At 40.1% G+C, this 21,025-nt stretch overlaps 1 protein-coding gene and 1 pseudogene across 1 annotated transcript in view; both read left to right on the forward strand.

Moving 5' to 3' along the window:
• Positions 1-1,354: 1,354 nt before the first annotated feature.
• The window catches only part of LOC145342264 (NADPH oxidase 2-like), a 31,319-nt gene continuing 11,648 nt past the window's right edge, over positions 1,355-21,025 (forward strand). The window contains exons 1-8 of the mRNA XM_080187678.1: positions 1,355-1,460; positions 1,571-1,666; positions 7,500-7,610; positions 14,380-14,464; positions 15,152-15,294; positions 17,097-17,278; positions 19,268-19,397; positions 20,866-20,958. Of these exons, the coding sequence (XP_080043804.1) occupies positions 1,416-1,460; positions 1,571-1,666; positions 7,500-7,610; positions 14,380-14,464; positions 15,152-15,294; positions 17,097-17,278; positions 19,268-19,397; positions 20,866-20,958 (885 nt within the window). The 5' untranslated portion in view covers positions 1,355-1,415. The remainder of the gene's footprint in view (positions 1,461-1,570; positions 1,667-7,499; positions 7,611-14,379; positions 14,465-15,151; positions 15,295-17,096; positions 17,279-19,267; positions 19,398-20,865; positions 20,959-21,025) is intronic.
• On the forward strand, positions 8,570-10,590 carry LOC145341725 (small ribosomal subunit protein uS8 pseudogene; annotated as a pseudogene).

Raw genomic sequence — 21,025 nt, forward strand, 5'->3', positions numbered from 1 at the left:
CCAATGTCTGCTCACCACTACTGGAGTCGGAAGATCAGCGGATTTGTCACCCACTAATCAATGCCTGGAGACAGCAAATTAAACCCCACTTCCTGTCCTCATTAGCATGTTACCAGCGTTGGGATAGATGTCTGTCCTGAGGGAGACTGCCAAATAAACCATGGTGGTTCATTAACATGTTCCAGCTTTCCTTAATGGTCCATGGTGGTTCCCTCCAGTGGCAATGGCTGCCTTGTGTCTTTGAAGCCGCAGCTGGTGGTTCACTCTTCCAATTGCTTGTGCCTTCCTGCCGTGCCACAGAAAATTAAAATAAATTAACCTGGCCCTTAGGGACTCTTTAACATGGAGACACAGTCTTCTTCCTGCAGCCTTGGCAATAGCCACCTCTATTGAGAAACACGCAGCTGAGAAGCCAGAAACAGTAGCATTTAACCACTAACAGTAGTGGTTAGCATTGCTGCTTCACAGCACCAGGGACCTCAATTCCCAGCTTGGGTCACTCGCTGTGTGGAGTTTGCACCTTCTCCCCACGGGTTTCCTCTGGATGTTCTGGTTTCCTCCCACATTCTGAAAGACGGACTGGTTAGGTGCATTGACCTGAACAGCTGCTGGACTGTGGCGACCAGGGGAATTTCACAGTAACTTCATTGCAGCGTTAATCTAAGCCTTACTTGTGACTAATAAATTAACTTTAACTTTTGTGTGACTCTGATGGTAGCAGTCTTATCTCTGGTTCACCAGGTTATATTTTCAAGTCTTACTCCAGAGCTTGAGCGCAAAAGTTAAGGTTGATACTCTGGTGAAGTACTGGAGGAATCCTGCATTGTTGGAGGGGTTGGGTTTCGATTGAGTTGTTAAACTAAAGTCCCATTTATCTCCTCAAGTGGAAGAGCCTATGGCATTATTTCGAAGAAGAGCAGGAGAGTTATCCTTGGTGTCCAGCATTTATCCTTCATTCAACATCTCAAAAGCAAATCAAGTGATTACTATCACATTGCTGTTCATGCGAACTTGCCGTGCACAAATTGGCTGCTATGTTTCCTACATTACAACGGTGACTATACTTCAAAAGTACTGCTGTAAGGTGCTTTGAGACAACTGCTGGTCAGAAAAGGTTTTATATAAATGCATATAAACATAATATCAAAGGCATTTAATTGTGAAGTGCTTTGTGAAGTTTTCATGTGGCATAAATCAAGTATTCTTTAATATTTCCTGAATGGGAACACAAAAAACAAGTGTGAAGTACAGGAATAAACAAACAGAGAGGAAGGGAGAATTGATTTTGCAATAAAATCAACTGCTACTTCCTTGAAGCGTGGATTAGCCAACACTGTTCTCCGCCTCTTCTATTAAGTATAAAATCATGCAGCAAATTGCTTTATCACCATTTGAATTACAGAAGCCTTGGAATCATGAGCAACTGGGTGATTAACCATGGACTGTCTGCCCTGGTTATTGTAAGGAGAAGATTTAGACTACTTTGTTGAATCTATTAACTTCAATCATGATGGTTAGAGAGGAGCTTGCTGCTGAGTTGAAGTAATCTCTATAATTTTTTTACTTGTAGGTGGTGTGGCTGGGAATCAACATCTTTCTGTTTGTCTATTATTACATGTATTATGAATACAATCCAGAATTTCAGTACACGAGGGCAATTATTGGAGTAAGTACCCACACTTTAGTTGTTTTTTGATGTTCAATTTCATGTCTGTAATGTTTCGTTCACCATTGAGCAATTAGATAAATCTCTTTGATGTTTTCTTTTCCAAAATGAAGTTTGACAAGAATGATTATAGCTGATGAGTAACTGAAAATCGCTGCAATATCTGATAGATGTGTCACAGTAAATGGAACACACTGAATTAATCTCACATAGGTATGAAGGTGGTGCATTGTGCGACAGCAGAATATAGGGATTGTGCCCTGTGGGGCAATGAGATATGGAGACAGTGCATTATAGGGCAGTGGGATATAGAGATGGCGCCCTGTGTGTAACAGTGGGATACAGAGAGGGTTCACTATGGGACATCCAGAAACAGAAAGGGTGCACTGCAGCGCATTGGGAATCAGAAAATGTGCCCTGAGTGACAATGGGATACAGGGAGAGTTCAACATGAGACAGTACAACATGGAGAAGGTATCTTGCAGAATACAAAACAAATGTCCCACAGGAAGCTAGGATAGAAAAAGAGTGAGCTGGGTAGCTCATTTGTTCCACAGTTGCAATCTTAACTTGGCCATATTTTTGAGTTTGCTCATTAGATAATTTGGATAATTATCTAATGAGTTTTCTCATTACATAATCATTGGATAATTTTATTTAGAATGCAGCTTTAAGAATACATAGAAAATGAATACCATATGTATAAGACTGCTTTGTATAGCCATACAAGAAGGTCTGGAGTCTCAGTTGCTTTTTTTTCATCGTTGGTCAGAGGGAAAATGTCCCAATCCAGTAATTTCTTTATGTTGATTTGTAATATTAATTCTCCACAATATAAGAACTCTGGGGACTTTCTGAGAAATCACCTACCTTTATTAGAAATGTCACTGCTTGGGGAAGACACAGATCACCAGTCTCGAAGCCACAATCATGTAAATGTTAGCCAATAATTCCCACTTCTCAATTGCACCTTCCACAGGTACTTGGAAAGAATTAATCTTGTTAAGAATTTTGACACAAATAGGATAGAAAAGGGGAATTAGACATAATTGTTTGTAGTAACAACAGACTCTGTTCATAGCCTGAGTTGCAGGTGTTTGGCAGACTAAAATCTTGTTAAATTTAAATCCTGTTCAGCTTTTTTAACAAGGATTCATGGTGCAATTGAACATCACAGCCTGCGTGCACTGTGCTCTTTCCAATGTTCAGGTTTCTTCAACTTACATGACCAAATATAGTGTTGACAAAACATTCTTGGCTCCAAATTTGAAATGAACATTGATTAATAGAAACAACAATGTGTTGCGTGACCGACATGTTATAATTGTATGTAATACCACAGAACATTCTTGTGGATACACAATATGCTATGTACTAAGGGAACATCACATGCACATGTAAACCAGCATCTGGAACAAGGGGAAGTTAGAATCATTGTAGTAAAGTGATACAAGTAATTCAAAGTAGAATAGAGTTGATGCAAGAGAAGTAAAGACATGACGGGGCAGCTCTGAGTGGAATGTGTGTCCTGTAATATGCGTGAAATCATGGAGTGGAATTTTCCTGGCCTGCCTGCCATGGGAATCGTAGCAGGCTGGACATGAACCAAAGAATTGATTAAGAAGGGGGAAATAGAGCATGAAAGTAACTTAGCAGGGTGAACATAAAAACTGTAAAAGTTCCTATAGGTAAGTAGAAGAGACTGGTAAAAACTAATGTAGGCCCCTTTCAGTCAGAAACAGGAGAATTCATAATGAGGAACAAAGAAATGGCTGAGGAACTAAATTTATACTTTGCTTCTGTCTTCACAAAGGAAGATATGAATAATGAGCTGGACATCCTGCGAGGCTTTTATTGAGGAGCTGAAGGAAATCAGTATTTGTAGAGAAATAATTTGGGGAAAATTGATGTAATTGAAGGTGGATAAATCCCCAGGTCTTGATAATCTTCATCCAGAGTACTTAAGGAAGTGGCACTGTAGATAGTAGATGCATTGGTGTTCATTTTCCAAAATTCCTTGCACCCTGGACTGGTTCCTACAGATTGGAGGGTAGCTGATGTAAGCCCACTATTCAAAAAGGAGGTAGAGAGAAAAAAAGGAACTATAGACTAGTGAGCCTCAGATTAGTACAGGGGAAGTTGCTAGAATCCATTATCAAGGATTTCATAACTCAGCATTTGGAAAGCAGTGGTATAATCAGGCAAAGTCAGCATGGATTTACAAATCTTGACAAATCTATTGGAATTCTTTGACGATGTAACTAGTAGAGTTAGTTAAGGAAGATTGATGGATATGGTTTATTTAGACTTTCAGAAGCCTTTTAACCATGTCTCACATAGCAGACTACTCGGAAAAGTTGAAGCGCATAGGACTGCAGGTAGTGTCTTATGGATAGAAAGCTGGTTGGCAGATAAGAAGAAAGAGTTGCCATAAATGGGTCTTTTCCTGATTGGCAGGCAGTGACTATTGGGGTAGCACAAGGATCTGTGCTAGGAGCCCAACAATTCACATTATATCAGTGCTGGAGAAAATGGAAGTCTCAGAGGATTCAAGGACAGAATCAATTGAGCTGGAGCTAAGGAAGAAAAAGCTGCAATTACATTACTCAGTGTAATCAACAGCCCACTAACTAGTGAGAAGGATGAAAAAGAACAAATTCACAGGGAAATTACAGAGAGGTACAAACATTATAAAATAGCTATAATGGGGGACTTTAATTACCCAAATGTAGAGTGGGATAGTGGTAGTGTAAAGTGCTGAAAGGGGCAAATGTTCCCAGATTGTGTACAGGAAATTTTTCTGCAACAGTAGGTGTCCAGTCCAACAAGGGTAATGCTGCTGATATGGTGTACATGGACTTTCGATGACATTCAATACAGTGCCACATAACAAAATATGAGAAAATATATAGTCCATGGAATAAAAGGAACAGTAGCAATGTATGTATAAAATTGGCTGAATAATAAGAAGTAGAGAATAATGGTCAATGGATATTTTTCAGGCTGGAGGCAGGGTTTTGGTGTTGTTCCTCAGGAGTCAGGAATTGGGACCTTTGCCTTTCCTGATATATGTTAATGATCTAGATCTTGGTGTGCAGGGGACAAATTCAAAGTTTGCAGATGATACAAAACATGAAAGATTTGTAAACTGAATTGGACAGTGTGGAACTTCAAAGGAACATAGGTAAGTTGGGTGCCGTCAGCAGATAGTTGACAGTTGAAATTTAATGAGGAGTGTGAGATGATTCATTTTCGAAGGAAGAACATGGAGAGACAATATTAAATAAGGGATAAAATTGTTAATGGGGTACAGGAGAGACAGGCCCTGGTTTTATATATATGCAAAGATCATCGAAGGTAACAGGAAAGGTGGAGAAAGCAATTAATAAAGCAGCATCACAGACTTTTTTAATAAGAGAATACAAGATGGTTATACTGAACTCGTATAAGACACTAGTTAGACCTCAGATGGAATGTCGTGTACAGTTCTGAGAACCACACAATGAAAAGGGTGTGAACGCATTGGAGGGAGTACAGAAGAGGTTTACAAGAATGGTTCCAGGGATGAGAAACTTTGGTTATGAGGATAGATCAGAGTGGTTGGGACTATTCTCCATGCAGAGGAGAAGGCTTTAAGAGGAGATATGATGAAGATGTTCAGAATCATGAGGGAGCTGGACAGGGTAAATAGGGAGAAAATGTTCCCATTTGCAAAAGGATCGATGATGAGAGGGAAGAGATTTAAAGTGATTTTTAAAAGAAGCAAACTCAATATGAGAAAACATTTTTTCACGCGGTGAGTGATTTGAATCTAAATGCACTGCCAGGAAGGGTGTGGAGGTGTTACAATCCCAATTGGTGTTATAACTGGACAGGGAAGGCCCAGAATGGAATCCAGGCTAGAAAACATGGAGCAACAAAGTCACTCTTTTAAACAAAGCTTTTGGTCCACTTTTAACAGCTGATCCAGTATCTAGGTTTTACACCACCCCTTAAAGATTTATTTGCTTTGACTGCTGTACAAACTGTTCACAATTGTTTTAACTCTTAATTCCCAGGCTATATTAATATGGCACCAAACTTTTAATTTACTTCTGAAATCTCCTTTCCCATTTTAAATGTGGTTACTGAAATTCTCTGATAAAGTCAGAGCACTTTGTTTACTCTTTTTTGAATTCTTCTGAACAATACCTTGGTCTCTGTTCTTTTAACTTCAGTATCTTAAGACATTCTTCCTGTCCCAATTCCTTGGTTATCTGGAGAGTAATTGGTCCTTTGGGAAGCCTGCCTCTTTGCAGGTCTCTTGTCCTGTGCAGCCTTTCTTCTGACAGAGTTGACAGATGTTCACTACCCAGTGCCCTGTCCCAACGGCCCACAAATTTAGCTGAACTAAGAACAAAAAAACCTTTCTATCTTAAGAGGACCTCCAGTTGCTAAGGGACGTCTGCATACTTCCAGTAGCTTATTCAACAGAAACACAGTTGGAATTGAACCAAACCCCACTCATACAAACACCTTTGTCTAGCATGAATTTAACGATAGATTTTGCTCTTCCTTCCACAGAAGCATTATATTAAACCCACTTAAAACTTTACCTTATTTCTAATGTTTACCATTACACATATCATAGAATGCCTACAGTACAGAAGCAAACCATTCAGCCCATCGTGCCTGCCCCAACAACTATCCCACCAAGCCCCTATCTCTGTAACCCTGTGCTAATCCCCCTGACACTAAGTGGCAACTTAACATGGCCAATCCACCTAATTGGCATGTCTTTGGACTGTGGGAGGAAACCAGAGCACCCAAAGGAAACCCATGCAGACACAAGGAGTATGTGCAAACTCCACACAGACAGTGATCCGAGGCCAGGATTCAACCCAGGTCCCCCGTGCTGTGAGACAGCAGTCCTAACCATTGTGCCACCGTGCCACATATAAATTGCTTAAAACTACCTTTATTTCCCAACAGACACAGGTTCAACTGAGGCATTTAGGAGAGCATTAGATGATTATTTGAATAGAAACGGTATGCAAAGACATGGGGAAAGGTCATGAGAATAGCGCTGAGACATGGTGTTTACTTGGAGAGCTGGTGCTGATGCAATGGGCCAAATGGCCTCCTTCTGCACCATAGCAATTCCGCGATTGTGATATAGCACTCAAAAATAGCATTGTGAGAATTCTATACACTAAAGAGGTGATCATGCGAGCTCACATTCCTAGCAGTGTTCCTCTGAGAGCGTGAGTCAGAAAATTGAATTTTGAAACTTGTAGTCATGCAATACCTCACCTCTCCACATCCCATTGTCCAGGAAGAAGGATTATACCTTGTATTGTTTTAGTATGTTTCAGTATTGCTGACTTTACTGTACTGTTCCTTCAGACAAAGAAATGTTCTGCAATCATAGCAAGTTTTTTCAATATCTATCTCTACAATGTTTGGAAAGAATTCCACACTCAGAACTTTAAAAGTCACTGCTGTAGATATTAGATAGCATACTGTTTATGTTACTGACTATAATACTAACGTATGTATCATATAATTATTTACAGAGCACAAGATTAATGCTAATTATCACTGATGGTTTTTGTTTTAACCTGAAAAACACAGAGGTTCATAAAAGTTAAGGGCTAAGTAGGGCTGATTTTTAACTTTTACTGATGGTGGACAGATGTCAGTTAAACATCCTGCCCAATTCAGGCAGAGGGTCTAATTCACCACTTTTGGCCACCACCAGAAGTTAAAACTAGCCTTTAAACCTTTGTAATAAAGTTAATCCAGGCAATGAAGATTAAAAGGCTCATTTGTATTTTCCTGTGTTTATATCTAGTCAGCACTAGCCTGGGCACGAGCTCCTGCTGCCTGCCTCAACTTCAACTGCTTGTTGATTCTGCTGCCTGTATGCCGGAATTTACTATCCTTCCTCCGAGGATCCTGCTCCGTAAGAAACATTCCTTTCTTTTCTCATCAGTCCAGGAGTAATTGTGGTATAGAATGAGATATTTGGTGACAGCTTCATTTGTGATAAAATACCATTTCTCTTGTTTAACCTCATGAATTGGCACAGTGAACAGATGTATTACTCATTGAGAAAACGATTAGTAGGATCCTAACTTCATTGTTTCATTGTACCATTGCAACCTCGTTTATGTACATCAATGGGATTTTTGATTAATTTGGTGTCGGAGGGGGAGAATTTCCAGGAATTTTCCAGCACCAACATAGCTACACCCGGCTGTTATACTTTCATTCAAATTTGCTTCACAACTAATCAACCTGATAAATGTCCACAATATTCAAGTGTCAGGCCAAAACCTCCCTGTAAGAGAAAACAATTGAATCTAAGATTCTCCATATTGGAAAGAAGAACGCCATGGCAGGGATAATCTACAACTAAGAAATGGTGCCACTTGACCCTGCTAGTTAAGATAAAGTTAGGACATCCCATTTGAAGGATTTCAGAATCAATCATTTAGGATGCCATACTCCAGTGGGTAGCACTGTCACACAATGGCTAGCATTGCTGCTTCACAGCGCCACAGACCCAGGTTCGATTCCCAGCTTGGGTCACTGTCTACTTGGAGTTTACACGTTCTCTCTGTGTCTGTGTGGGTTTCCTTCGGGTGCTTCAGTTTCATCTCACAGTTTGAAAGACGTGCTGGTTAGCTGCATTGACCATGCTAACTTCTCTCTCAGCGTACCTGAACAGGCACTGGAGTGTGGAGACTAGTGGATTTTCACAGTAACTTTATTGTAGTGTTAATGTAAGCCTACTTGTGACACTAATAAATGAATAAACAGTCACAGCGAAATGATATATTTTGCTTCGGCCATTTTCTTACCATTACAGGAACCTTTCTCAATCAAAAGGTATAAAGTTTGCATATTTCTTTAAGAAAAATGTGCAATAATGACCTGCTAGGTGCTGAAGTCGAAACAAAAAATGCTGGAAATATTCAGCAGGTCAGGGAGTAAGCGGAGACGGAAACAAATTTAATGTTTTAGGTTGATGACCTTGCATCAGGTATTTAATTTCCAATGCATACTGGTCTCAGGACATGGACTGTGATCCAGAAACTCCTGTAAACGTTATGGGAAATTTAGTGAAGGCTGGATTGGTTCGACTCTGATGTTGCTCTATAGGGATTGGCCCCTAGAACTTGTTCTCAAGGCTCACTTTGTGTTTTTTAAATTTGTTTGCGGGATATGGGCATCACTGGTTAGATTGACATTCATTGCCCATCCCTAAGTGCCCTCAGGAAGGCGATTGTAGTTGAGGTATTGTACATTTCACAAGAAGTCAACACCTCCAGGTTGGGAAGGGAGAGAAATAGTAAAAGCAAACTTAAAAAAAAACAACGGAAAGATTTATAGGCAGGATTTAATTGGCCTGATGGCTGTCTCACCCACCAGTTAGAGAACAAGTTGGAAACCTCTATCAGTTCTATGACTGAGTCACAAGAGTATTAAGTGCTGTGTTGGGATTCAGGACCACAGTGGCAGAAATTGCATCTGTCGAGAGCTGCCAGCCAATGGAGGTGGCAGCCCCTCATTGCTATCTGTGCCACTGAGAATGGCAGCAGCTGCCTGCAATGTAATCATGATGTGGGTATGCCAGCGTTGGACTGGCGTAAACACAGTAAAAAGTCTGACAACACCAGGTTTTAGTCCAACCGATTTATTTGATAATAGACTCACAAGCTTTCGGGGTTAGCCCCTTCGTCAGGTGAACTCTCCATTCACCTGACGAAAGGGCTCACCCCGAAAGCTTGTGAGTCTATTATCAAATAAATCGGTTGGACTAAAACCTGGTGTTGTCAGACTTTTTACTGTGCAATGTAATCACCGAAGGTCCAGGATTGCCAAGGGACCACAGGCGAAAGGTGGGACGGGGATTGCCGAGTGGGTTTCATTGAATAGGGAGGTGGGTCTCAGCGGTTCCCCTTCCTGATGCCTGGTTCTTGGGTTATGAAGCCAAGCAAAAGCCACCCTCCCTAATCCTTGGAGGCTTGCTCACTGGCAAACCTGAGATGGTTTGCTGGGCAGCTTTCGAAAAGCACAGGGATGCCACGTGGTTCCCATTTTCTTGCTGAGCCACCACTGAATTGAGTGGCTCATCATCGAGACTAAATGACATCCCACACCGGCAGTTGAGAATCCCACGTCAGTCCCTTCCGCCCTCTGACTCAATCAGGGAGTTTTTCTGCCTCTCCTCTCAGTGTGACAATGAGGTGGGGCATCTCCTGTAAAGAAGTAGACCCAGTTGATATTGTAGCCATCACAATGGGATTAAATTCCACTCAATCACTGGAAACTCGTGAGCATCCTGTGTCTGAATTGATAATAATCATTTTTGCCTCTTGAAATCTGATATCCTGCAGATATTTGTGATCTGTATGAGGATGTAGCAGCTCCTTCTTTTATGTCAAATAATCCCTTAAGGGGAAGTTGTATATTTAAACTAATCTTTGTTACGTTACCATGTCTAACCTGACCCAGCGGCATTGGCAATGTTCTTGCCGATGTCCCGACAAGTGTCAGTAATGTAGAGAAACGTGGAAAATGCCAGGTTCTCATCCGACCATATTCCCAAACTGATTGTGAGATTCTTGACTGTAATGATGAAGCATGGATACATTGGAGAATTTGAGATTATTGATGACCACAGGGGTGGAAAAATAGTTGTCAACCTCACAGGCAGACTGAACAAGTGCGGTGTCATCAGCCCCAGATTTGATGTTCAAGTAAACAAACTAGAGAGGTGGCAAAATGGACTACTGCCTGCCCGTCAATTCTAATGACCTCAGCTGGCATCATAGACCATGAAGAGGCCAAACGGAAACATATAGGAGGAAAAATCCTAGGATTCTTTTTCTAAGATGTGAAACCAGTCTATAATAAAACATTGAAACTAAAAAAAACTTAAATTTTGTAACTGCATTAAGTGAGTGTAGGTGTGAGGTACAATCTTGGAATATTTAGGCTTTACTTCCTCATTGAAATTACAATTGCAGAGATACTGAGTGTAACCTACTCAAAAGTTTATGACACACACACCCAGTCACACAGAGTCACACCTAGAATTTGTCAATTGCATGGGTGTACATAAAAATATAATTGAATGACTCAATAATCACACATGACGAAGGTCAATTGACGACATTTCATTTCCTCTGTCCACTAAACCTACTTGGCCCAATGCCAACCCCCAGGTATTCATTACATAATTCTAGCGTTTCGTCTTCACAACTCTATCCGTTCCATTCAGTGACCTCTCCATGAGGGTCATTTTAACTTTTGTCCATAATGCCAAATGGGTGATTTTAGAGCATCTACCTGTTATAAGCCTCTCCAGTAAAGTCAATGGAGAGAAAATGGAAAGGTGGAGAATGGACTCCCAATCTATATTTCCTATTTTACATTATTACAAAAGTTAAAACAACCTTTTCTCTGTGGAAGATCCTTTCTGATTCTAGACCTAAATCTGCCTTCTACTAGTTAGAATCTGTGAATCTTTGCCTTACTCTCACAATTTAATATAACATAATATTTTGGATATATATTTCCCTATCTCTCCATGATCTTAAGCTATGATCATCTATCAGATGCCTTCTTTAAAGGTTGAGAACCCCAGCTTCTCCAATCTTTCTCCATGATTCAAACCTTTGACATTGGGTTGGTCTCACAGTTCTTGTTTAAGAGGGAAGGGAATTTTCTAGTGACACTGGATTGATAGCACATACTCACTGCCTCTCATTTCTCATCTAAGAGACAATAATCAAAGGTATTTGGTAGAACTGAGAGTAAAATTTGATAACACTTTTCACTTATAGCAAAATTAAAAGGAAATGTTACGAACCAGCCTTTGCTTTATTTAAGATCTGATCTGTCAGCGAGTGCCTGTGTAGAGCCTATGAATGGTATCTCCTTCTAGGTGTCCAATACTGCAGTAACAATCCTCTCTCTCTGATTTCCTGGGCAATGGATACATCCTAGACAAAATCACTGTATATATTTAAGCTGAAAGCCTATGTTATAGCTACTTGTGAATTCTATTGACTCACAAATTCTTTATTTCCCATGAAATAAACCCATGGTGAAACCAACTTCTGAAAATTAACAAGAACATTGGTTAGCATTGCTACCTCACCACACCAGGGACCCAGGTTCGATTCCTGGCTTGGGTCACTCTGTAGAGTTTGCACATTCTCCCCGCGTCTGTGTGGGTTTCCTCCAGGTGCTCAGTTTCCATAGTCCAAAGATGTGCAGGTTGGGTGTAGTGGCCATGCTAAATTCTCCCTCAGTGAACCTAACAGGTGCCGGAATGTGGCAACCAGGGGATTTCCACAGTAACTTCATTGCGGTGTTAATGTAAGCCTCCTTGTGACACTATTAAATAAACTTTTTTGACTGAGGGTAATCCAACAGGAAGTAGTAGAAAATTTAATCACAATCCTTATGCACTTCTGGATATGGAAGTCGTTGCTGAAGACTTGGAAGTTCCCAACATAATATCTTTGTTCAAGAAGGAAAGAGATAATGCAAATAACTACATCCCAGTCACCCTAGCATTGGCAGATGGTCAGTTTCTAGCAGTCATGGAAAAACATGGACTAATTAAGGACAACCAGCATAGATTTGTAAAAGACAACTAGTGTTTAACAAATATAGTAGAATTATTTGACAAAATAACAGATTGTCGTAATAAAGAACACTTAAGGATATTTTGTGCGCTGCTTTTCGACAATAATCCATGTTAATGTAGTGCCTTTAACTCTAATGAAATGTCCCAAGGTGCCTCACAGGGATACACCAAACAAAGTATAACAACAAGCCATGCAAAGCAACATTTGGTCAGATGACCTTAGGGAAAGAGGCAAGTTTTAAGGGGTATCTTAAAGGAAGAAAGATGTAAGGAAACATTTGATAAGCTGCACATAGAAAGTTTGTTGATTAAAACAATTTTATGAAAGTGACAGTATGAATAGGAAGTTGAATAAAGCATAGAAAACAAAAAATATGGTTGACTTGCTTTTTGAACTGTAAGGATATGAACAGTTGTGCTCCTCAAGGATCGATGTCAGCGTCACTGCTTTTCTCAAATGACCTGAATCCAGGTATAAAAGGCACTTTGTGGGGTTTAATCACAATGAATGCAAGGTGATACAGTTTGGAGGATCAAATCTAGGTATGAATTGTAGTGTAAATGGCAGAACCCTTTGGAACATTAACACATAGTGGGGTCTGGGCATGCAGGTCCACAGTTCCCTAAAAGTGGAAACACAAGTGGCCAAGGTGATTAAGAAGGCATATGGCATACTTTCCTTCACCAGCCAGGGCATTGAGTACAGGAGTTGGGAAATCATGTTACAACTATATAAACTTGGTTGGGCTGCATCTGGAGTATTGCATGCAGTTCTGGTCACTACACTATCAGAAGGATGTGGAAGCTTTGGAGAGAGTGCAAAGAAGGTTCATGAGGATCTTGCCTGATCTCAAGGATGTTGACGATGAGGAAAGGTTGAGTAAACTACGATTGTTTTCACTGGAAAAATGGAGGCTGAGGGGAGACCTGATAGAGGTCTATGAAATTATGAGAGGCATAGACAAGGCGGATAGTCAGAGACATTTTCCAAGGATGGAAGTATCAATTAGAAGGGGGCACAGGTTCAAGGTGAGAGGGGGAAAGTTTAAAGGAAGTATGCAGGGAGGGAGTTTTTCATGCAGAAAGTGGTGGGTGCTTGGAATGTGTTGCCAGAGGCTGTGGTGGAAGCAGGCACATCAGCAAAATTTAGGATGCATCTGGATGGGTACATGAATAGGGAGAAAATAGAGGGATATAGAATGAGTATGGGTGGTAGATTTTGTTTTAGTTAGAGCATCATGGTCAGCACAGGCTTGGAGGGCGGAGGAGCCTGTTCTTGTGCTATATTTTTCTTTGTTCTTTGGTCTTCGTTCTTTGTCAGAATTTGGAGATATAACAAACACAATAAGCAAGATTAACTGGCAAAGTCATTGTAGACAGGTTACAACATAGTGCATTGTTTGATATTGGATGTAATTTCAAGCAGTGAAGATGTGCCATGATACATTTTGAAAGCAAGGTTATGGAGAAGGAATGCACATTAAATAACAAAATTTCAAAAAGAGCAGAGAAGCAGAGACTGAGAAAGTTAGACACAGAAATATATAAAGGCAGGAGGAAGGTCAATAAAGTTGTAAAAAAAATCTGAATCCCAGTTTAAGAGCATACCGTACTAAAACAATGAAGTACTCTAAAATTATACACATTATTAGTTACTTTGTGCCTGTTTGGTTGTTTTAGCAATGGAGAAATCTGGCTTAATTGTTTTACTCTATTTTCTAAAAATTCCCTTGCGTTTATTTCTTGCAAATTTCACATCAATGTAAAAATTAAAGGAAAATATTACTTGAAAGTACTAGCTCTTCACTTCTGCAGATAATGACCAGAATCTTCCAGTCATTCACACCTGCGGCTTCTTTGGTCCCGCTGCAGTGAACGGAGATTTGGCCGAGTGCCAAATTCTCCATCCTCGCTTACAGCGGGGCATGAATGGCTGGAAAATTCCTGGCAATGTATCATTACAGCAGAGAAGAAAAGCTTTAGCTTTGCCTCCATGTACTATCACTATAGAGCCAGACTGATTAGTGAGATTCCTGTTGGATTTTTGACTGTTTTTCTGTGTTAGTGTTGCAGGTGCAGTGCAAGAAAACAGCTGGATAAGAACATCACGTTCCATAAACTGGTAGCCTATATGATTGCCTTGCAAACAGGTAGGCTCTTGTGGACAAAATGGCATTCTTCCAACACCCTTGCACCCAACCAATGTTTTTAGTTTTTGCATGTTTACAATTTCTTTGCTCACATGATTTTGTGGGAAGATGGGATTTTCTCCTCAGCTGAAACAGTGGCAGAGCCTCAAGCAGGGCATAACATCTGGCTACTCTATGCTTTCATTCCAAGTCTTAGCTGATTTTACAGGGTCATTTGAATAATTTGGGGAGGTTCACATTGCCAAAAGTTTAATTTGGATTGCAGGGATGTTGCTGCAGTGATTGCCACAGTGTAGGTGAACCGATGACTGAAGTTTTGAACTTAAAAGCAAAATTCAAACTTAATATTCCTGTCTTCCTAAGTGCAATTGATTGTCTTGTGATCAATTGCACCAGGAAAATTAATCATTTATTGTAGGTCACAACAACAACTCTGGACATCAGAATGTGCAACTTTGCTAATGTGCAGAGAACAGGAAATACTTTATAACGTCAATCTAATTACAACAAAGATAGCCTGAAATTTACGGGTATATTGTAACACAATTCTTTCTATTTGGCTTGACAAAGAAGCAATATGAACTTTTAATTCATCTGCAATGAGGGTTTCCTTTAAACCTTGTTCTGAGGAAAAGAAGAGCGACCTGTATTTTGCGATCTAACATTGCGGTCATCTTCCTCCCTCAGCAATTCATATTGTGGCACATTTACTGAACTTTGAATGGTTCAACAACAGTCGACAGTCAAAAGAACAGACATTGGATGCTGTGTTGTCTCGTATTGGGGATAATACCAGCAAGTGGTTGAATCCTATTAGATCAGATCAAACGGTAAGAAGAACATACTCATTAGTAGATAGAAATTGTTAACAGAACAAAAGATTGTATGTATCTAACTCATCACCTTCTTGCATCAATATTTTTGCCCTCCAGAAACACAGTCAATCTTTTTGAACCTATAATGTCTCCTTCAATGGCATTTCCACATAATCTACTTTGAAACACTATTATTTGAATGAAAAAAATCTTTAAAATTTCCTTTCCTATTCGTAACCATCTAATTTTAAACTTGTTTTTTAATTTTTGGGACAGTCAACACTTTCACTGCATGAACATTATTAATCTTGCTAATATCCAAAGAATTACAGAAATTGTGGATCAGAAGGAGCTTGTTCAGCCCATTCTGCCTGTGCTATCACTATCTCCATTTCCAATCTTGGAATTTAATTACTCATGCTTTCCCCATCCTCTTTCATTTCATATTTATGTTTCTATAATTCACTTTTTAAAATTTTGCATAGCTCAATACTGTAATTGATTCATGGTCATCATTTTCTATAATTAGTATTAATTGCTGAATGACCATCTATTGGTAGTTTCAGTGCTCACTACCTGTGCACTAAGCATATACAGTGTTAAGAGCTCTTCCCTGCATTATGCCACTTGGAGGCAGTGCACTCACAATGACAGGACTTCAACGGTGCCTGAGGAGAGCTCAAGACCACCAAAAATAGGACAGTAATGTTAAAACTGTTTTATTATGAACAAACGAATTACTGCAGTCCACCAGCAGCAATAATAAAGACTATTTATCCTGACATAAAGCACTTCCAAGAATCAAGAATCACCCCAAACAGGAAGAGTTAAAGCTAACAACATTCTGGGTGTTGAGTATCAGACCTAAAGATGGAAAAGTCAATTCCTTCACTCCCAAGTACTAACAAGGTTTTAATGGTATTTTCATAAATGCCGCTTATTTTTGAAATTTTTTTTTACTTCAATCTTAAACTTAAAAAGCCAATGCTCAGAGTGGACTGGGCAAACCCAATTTCATTCTTTGCTTACTCAAAAATTAAGTTCAAATGAACCCAATTCACGGTCCCACAAGGGAGACAAACAAGATCCATAAATGCCCCTATTCACTACATCAAATCACAAATCATAACATCTCTTAACCTCCTCAAGATTGGCTTCAGTACAGGTCTCAAACAGGTCAATAATCCATTTTCTTGGCCTGCCAATTGCTGGAAGAAAGCAAAAACAGAATATGTGAAAGCAGGGGGTGCGGTGTGGTTGGGGTGGGGGGGGGGGGGTGCATAAATAACTTCAGCAACATCAGAACCAACCAAGAGTCAATTTAAAAGAGTTAAAAGGGAATCTGTAAAATGGGAATTAAACTTTAACACTTCATTCTATTTTTAAAAGTTTTATTTCAGGTTAACGTTTACTTTCCATTGCTAAAGGCAAACCTGTCCAATATGTAGAGGAATAATGCAGAGGCATCTGATAATCCGCGATTAATATTTAACTGTGTGTTTACTGACAACGCAATTAACATTAGCTGAAAAACATTAATGTGAACGTTCAAAAATCTAATCATTCATGTTTGTTTATTCCACTTTGTATAATACTTCCTCAGTACAAGCAAAAAAATTTTAAAGTTGTCCCAAATACACGATTACAAAAGTCATAAAGGAATTAGATCCTAAGTCTAAGCTCCCAATAGTAAAAATGTCACTTTTAAATGTCAGTAATGTTATAAAAAGTCTTTATCATTTGGACTATGCGTGAAAATCTCGTTTAGTCAGAATCATTGCTTTTTGGTAAGTAACACGTGTACATTTCCTTCTCAGACACCCACCTATGTTACATTTACCACAGTGGCTGGACTAACTGGAGTCATCATCACAATTGCGCTTATTATCATGATCACATCCTCGACAGACACCATTCGCAGATCGTACTTCGAGGTCTTCTGGTTTACACACCATCTCTTTGTCATATTTTTTGCAGGGCTTGTCATCCATGGAATTGGGTATGTAATAGTTAAAGTTAAAATGTATTCATTATTCACAAGCAGGTTTACATTAACACTGCAATTCAGTTACTGTGAAATCTGTGAGCAATGTAATCCTGCTGTGTAGGATTATACTTTAATTAAAACAGTTGAGATTTCTGTGAAGAAAAATTAACTTACATTTATATAGCAAGTTTTGATAGGAACCAGTAACTTTTTAATTTAAAATAGACAAAGTTTGAAATCCCAGTTACCCACAAAGAGAATAATGTCTAAAGATTCCACAGTTTTAAACAAACAAATTTAAACTTTACTATACAAAAGCAGCAAAGTAGAACAACAAACAATATCCATCTTATATGGTAACATTCAGAATTAAGCATGAGGTAAATATGGGTTAACAGGCAAACTGTGATCAAACACACCATACTTCACACTAAGTGAGAAATGTGATCAAGACACATACCATGGATTTCTCAGCCAGTTTTCAGTAACCGCTGTGAGTCACAAAATCTCAATAAGACTGTCTCTGTCACAAGGGATTTCAACTCTTCACTTTTAAAAATCTAGCCTCTCACTTCCCTCAAAAGTCATTCCAACTTTAACTACCAAAACAACAGTTCATCTCCTTATGATTCAATCTGTCCTCCTGAGACTTAATTTCACAAAACTGCATTCCTGCCTCTAACTGCTTCTAACTCTTTTTGCAGACTGCTAGCTTCACTGGCGCTGTCTCTGGTTCTCTTTGAACTTTAGTCGCTCAGGGCAGCTCCCAGGGCTTCTCTATGAGCTATAAATGTCTTGAAGCTCAAAGTGAAACCAAACCCCTCTCCCAGCAAACTCACAAATAAATTTAGACCAGAGAACCTTCTTAAGCTGCATCCACCTTCTTGGCAATATAGCCATCAGGGTTCACTGAACGTTTTTTAAACTAATTTAGCACTAGCATCCAAAACAAAACATCTCTCTGAGATACACTTCTTTGCAACTTGTGTAGACATCATGGGCCTTATTTTACCATTTTGATTCTAAGTGCTGGGCAAACTTGAAACTGGAAGTGTTTCAAATCCAACACTTAGACCCGTTGTCAGGAGTCCCCACACATACTCTGCCTGAAAAAATATCAGCGTGTCTGAAACATGCTGCACAAGCCTGTGGGTGCAGCTTAACGTGCCCAAAATCCTGCAGCTCCAATCAGCATTACCAACTTTGCATGCGCAGGAAAAGAACTGAGAGAATACTGTTCCCCCTGGCCGGATAATGCTCCCCCTGGCCCCCCACAGACATTTCCCCATCCCCACAACTGACCCCCTTATCCCCCCCATCCTCCCATCATCCAGACCCATCGCACACCCCTCCCCCTTCCCCCTCACCGATCTCAGGCAGAGTGATCCCACCTCTCCCTGAGACTTAAATGAAACATGAGTCAAAAATCTCCCTGGGCCCTGTCAAGTAACTTGTTGTTCACCCAGGTCCCCACATGCAGAGATCCCATCTCAGGTTAAAATCAAGGTTAACGCATTGTGAACGTCAGTGAATGAAGATATTTACCACACCTATAACTATATTCAACATCAATTTGGCAGGAAATATCATTTCAAGTGGTACTTTAGAACTATATTAAGATGTTTTGCAACACCAGGTTAAAATCCAACAGGTTTATTTGGAATTACTCATCTGATGAAAGAGTAGCGCTCCAAAAACTCATGATTCTAAATAAACCTGTCGGACTTTAACCTAGTGTTGTGAGAGTTCTTACTGTGCCCACCTCAGTCCAATGCCGGCATCTCCACATCAGAGTACTATATGAAATAGCAACGCGAAAAATCACCATAAATGTATCTTGAAAAGTCACTCTTGTAAAGATAGCTTCTTCTGGAGCTTTTGAAAAAAATCTCAAAAAACAAGTTAAGTTTTGCGTGTAATTCTACTTCCACCTGCTGACTTCTCTGATAGCCATCTGTCTCACTTACCCTTTAAATGAAATATGCTTTTCTTTTCTCTCAGCCGTATTGTTCGACATCAAACTGCTGATAGCATGAAGGCACATGACTATGATTTCTGTCAAAATCGCACAGAGGATTGGGGGAAAATCCCTGAATGCCCAATTCCTTTGTTTGAGGGAGGAGATCCTATGGTGAGTATTTTTGAAATGAATTCCTCACTTTCTCCTGCTCCTCTTGGTCTCTCCTGATCACGCTCATTCCACATGTGAGAAAATAGATTGGAGAACTAATGGCATCCACCTACCTGGCTGAATATGGCAGCAGCTAAAAGCTTCAAAGTTACTTTCAATGATTATTATTTATTTCTCATCCTATGGGAAAGTTGTTGATCTGCTACGTCAGGAAGGACACTAAACAAGCTAATTGTGATAAGATACATAGGTTTGAAAGGTGTCCTTTTGTGCTAAGTGTGCTTTAATAACACGGTGAAAACAGTGTGATACTCCAAGGGCTGGAATTTACAGCCTCCTGGGGGCGGCTTGGCAGATTGAAGATGAGGAGCAGAAAATGAGGGAACTATGACATGAGTACGTTCCCAGCATCTAGCTGCCTGCACCACTGCAATTTTACCTACAGGAGAGGATGGACATGTGCAGTGGTCTGCCCACTTATAAATCAATTGAGGCCATTAAGTCGTCAACTAATTGCAACTTAGAGATCTCCTGCCACTGCTGGAATTTAATCCAAGGCGGGAAAGAGTGCAGCATTCACTGCTGGGTCTGGCGGCTGGTGCTGCTGCTCCCATCAGAGGCCCATAGAAGACCTTCCTACCCTTACATATCTCTCTCAGCCACCGTATTTACCTTTTCCCCATACCCTGCCGCACCAGGAGCTATACCAGCCTGCGCCCGGTAATACAACTCCATGTATCCTACTTGTCTTTGCATCTGATATCATTGCTGTCACCAGTGAGGACTGGCTCTAGTCCTTGCAGTGGCCATCACTCCCAGTGACATGGCTGAGAGCTTTTGGAGGAAGGTTTTCCTCCCCAATGGGAGTCAGAAATTCTCATCTTAAGCCAACTAAAGACCAACACCCAGGAAAGCTACTCTCCCTCTCCATAAAATCTAGCCCCATATTATATATAACTAATTTTCTAGTAACTTCAGCATTCCAGTGACAATAATTTCATTAACATGAAGAAAGTGCATTTGGTGATGAGTCATTCTCATCTTTTAGATGTCTTTGCTGCATTGTACTGAGCCATCTGTCCTCTCTTATCTTTAACTACATGAGTAAGTGGTGGCACGGTGGCATAGTAATTAGCACTGCTTTCTATGGCGCCAGGGACCCGGCTTGGGTCACTGTCTTATGGAGCTTGCACATTCCCCCCGTGTCTGTATGCGTTTCATCTGGGTGCTCCAGTTCCCCTCCACAGTCCAAAAGGTGTGCTGGTTGGATGGATTAGCCATGTCAAAATTCTCCCTCAGTGTATCCAAACAGGCAGTGGAGTATGGCAACTCGGGAATTTTCACAGTAACTTCATTGAAGTGTTAATGTAAGCCGTACTTGTGGCAATAATAAATAAACTTTAAAAAAAAATCACTGTAAAAAGCAAGAACAGCTAAAAAGCTATATCAATGTGTTGTTCTGTTCCAGACCTGGAAGTGGGTGCTTGGGCCAATGATACTCTACGTCTGTGAGAGATTAATAAGACTGTATCGAGCTCAGCAGAGGGTTGTCGTCACCAAGGTAGAAAACACTCGTTGTTACAAGATACAATGACAAGTGGATGCAATCATATGTGATCCCCATTAAT

The sequence above is a fragment of the Carcharhinus amblyrhynchos genome, chromosome 4 (assembly GCF_965287045.1).
Source record: "Carcharhinus amblyrhynchos chromosome 4, sCarAmb.v2.hapA, whole genome shotgun sequence".
Lineage (NCBI taxonomy): Eukaryota > Metazoa > Chordata > Chondrichthyes > Carcharhiniformes > Carcharhinidae > Carcharhinus > Carcharhinus amblyrhynchos.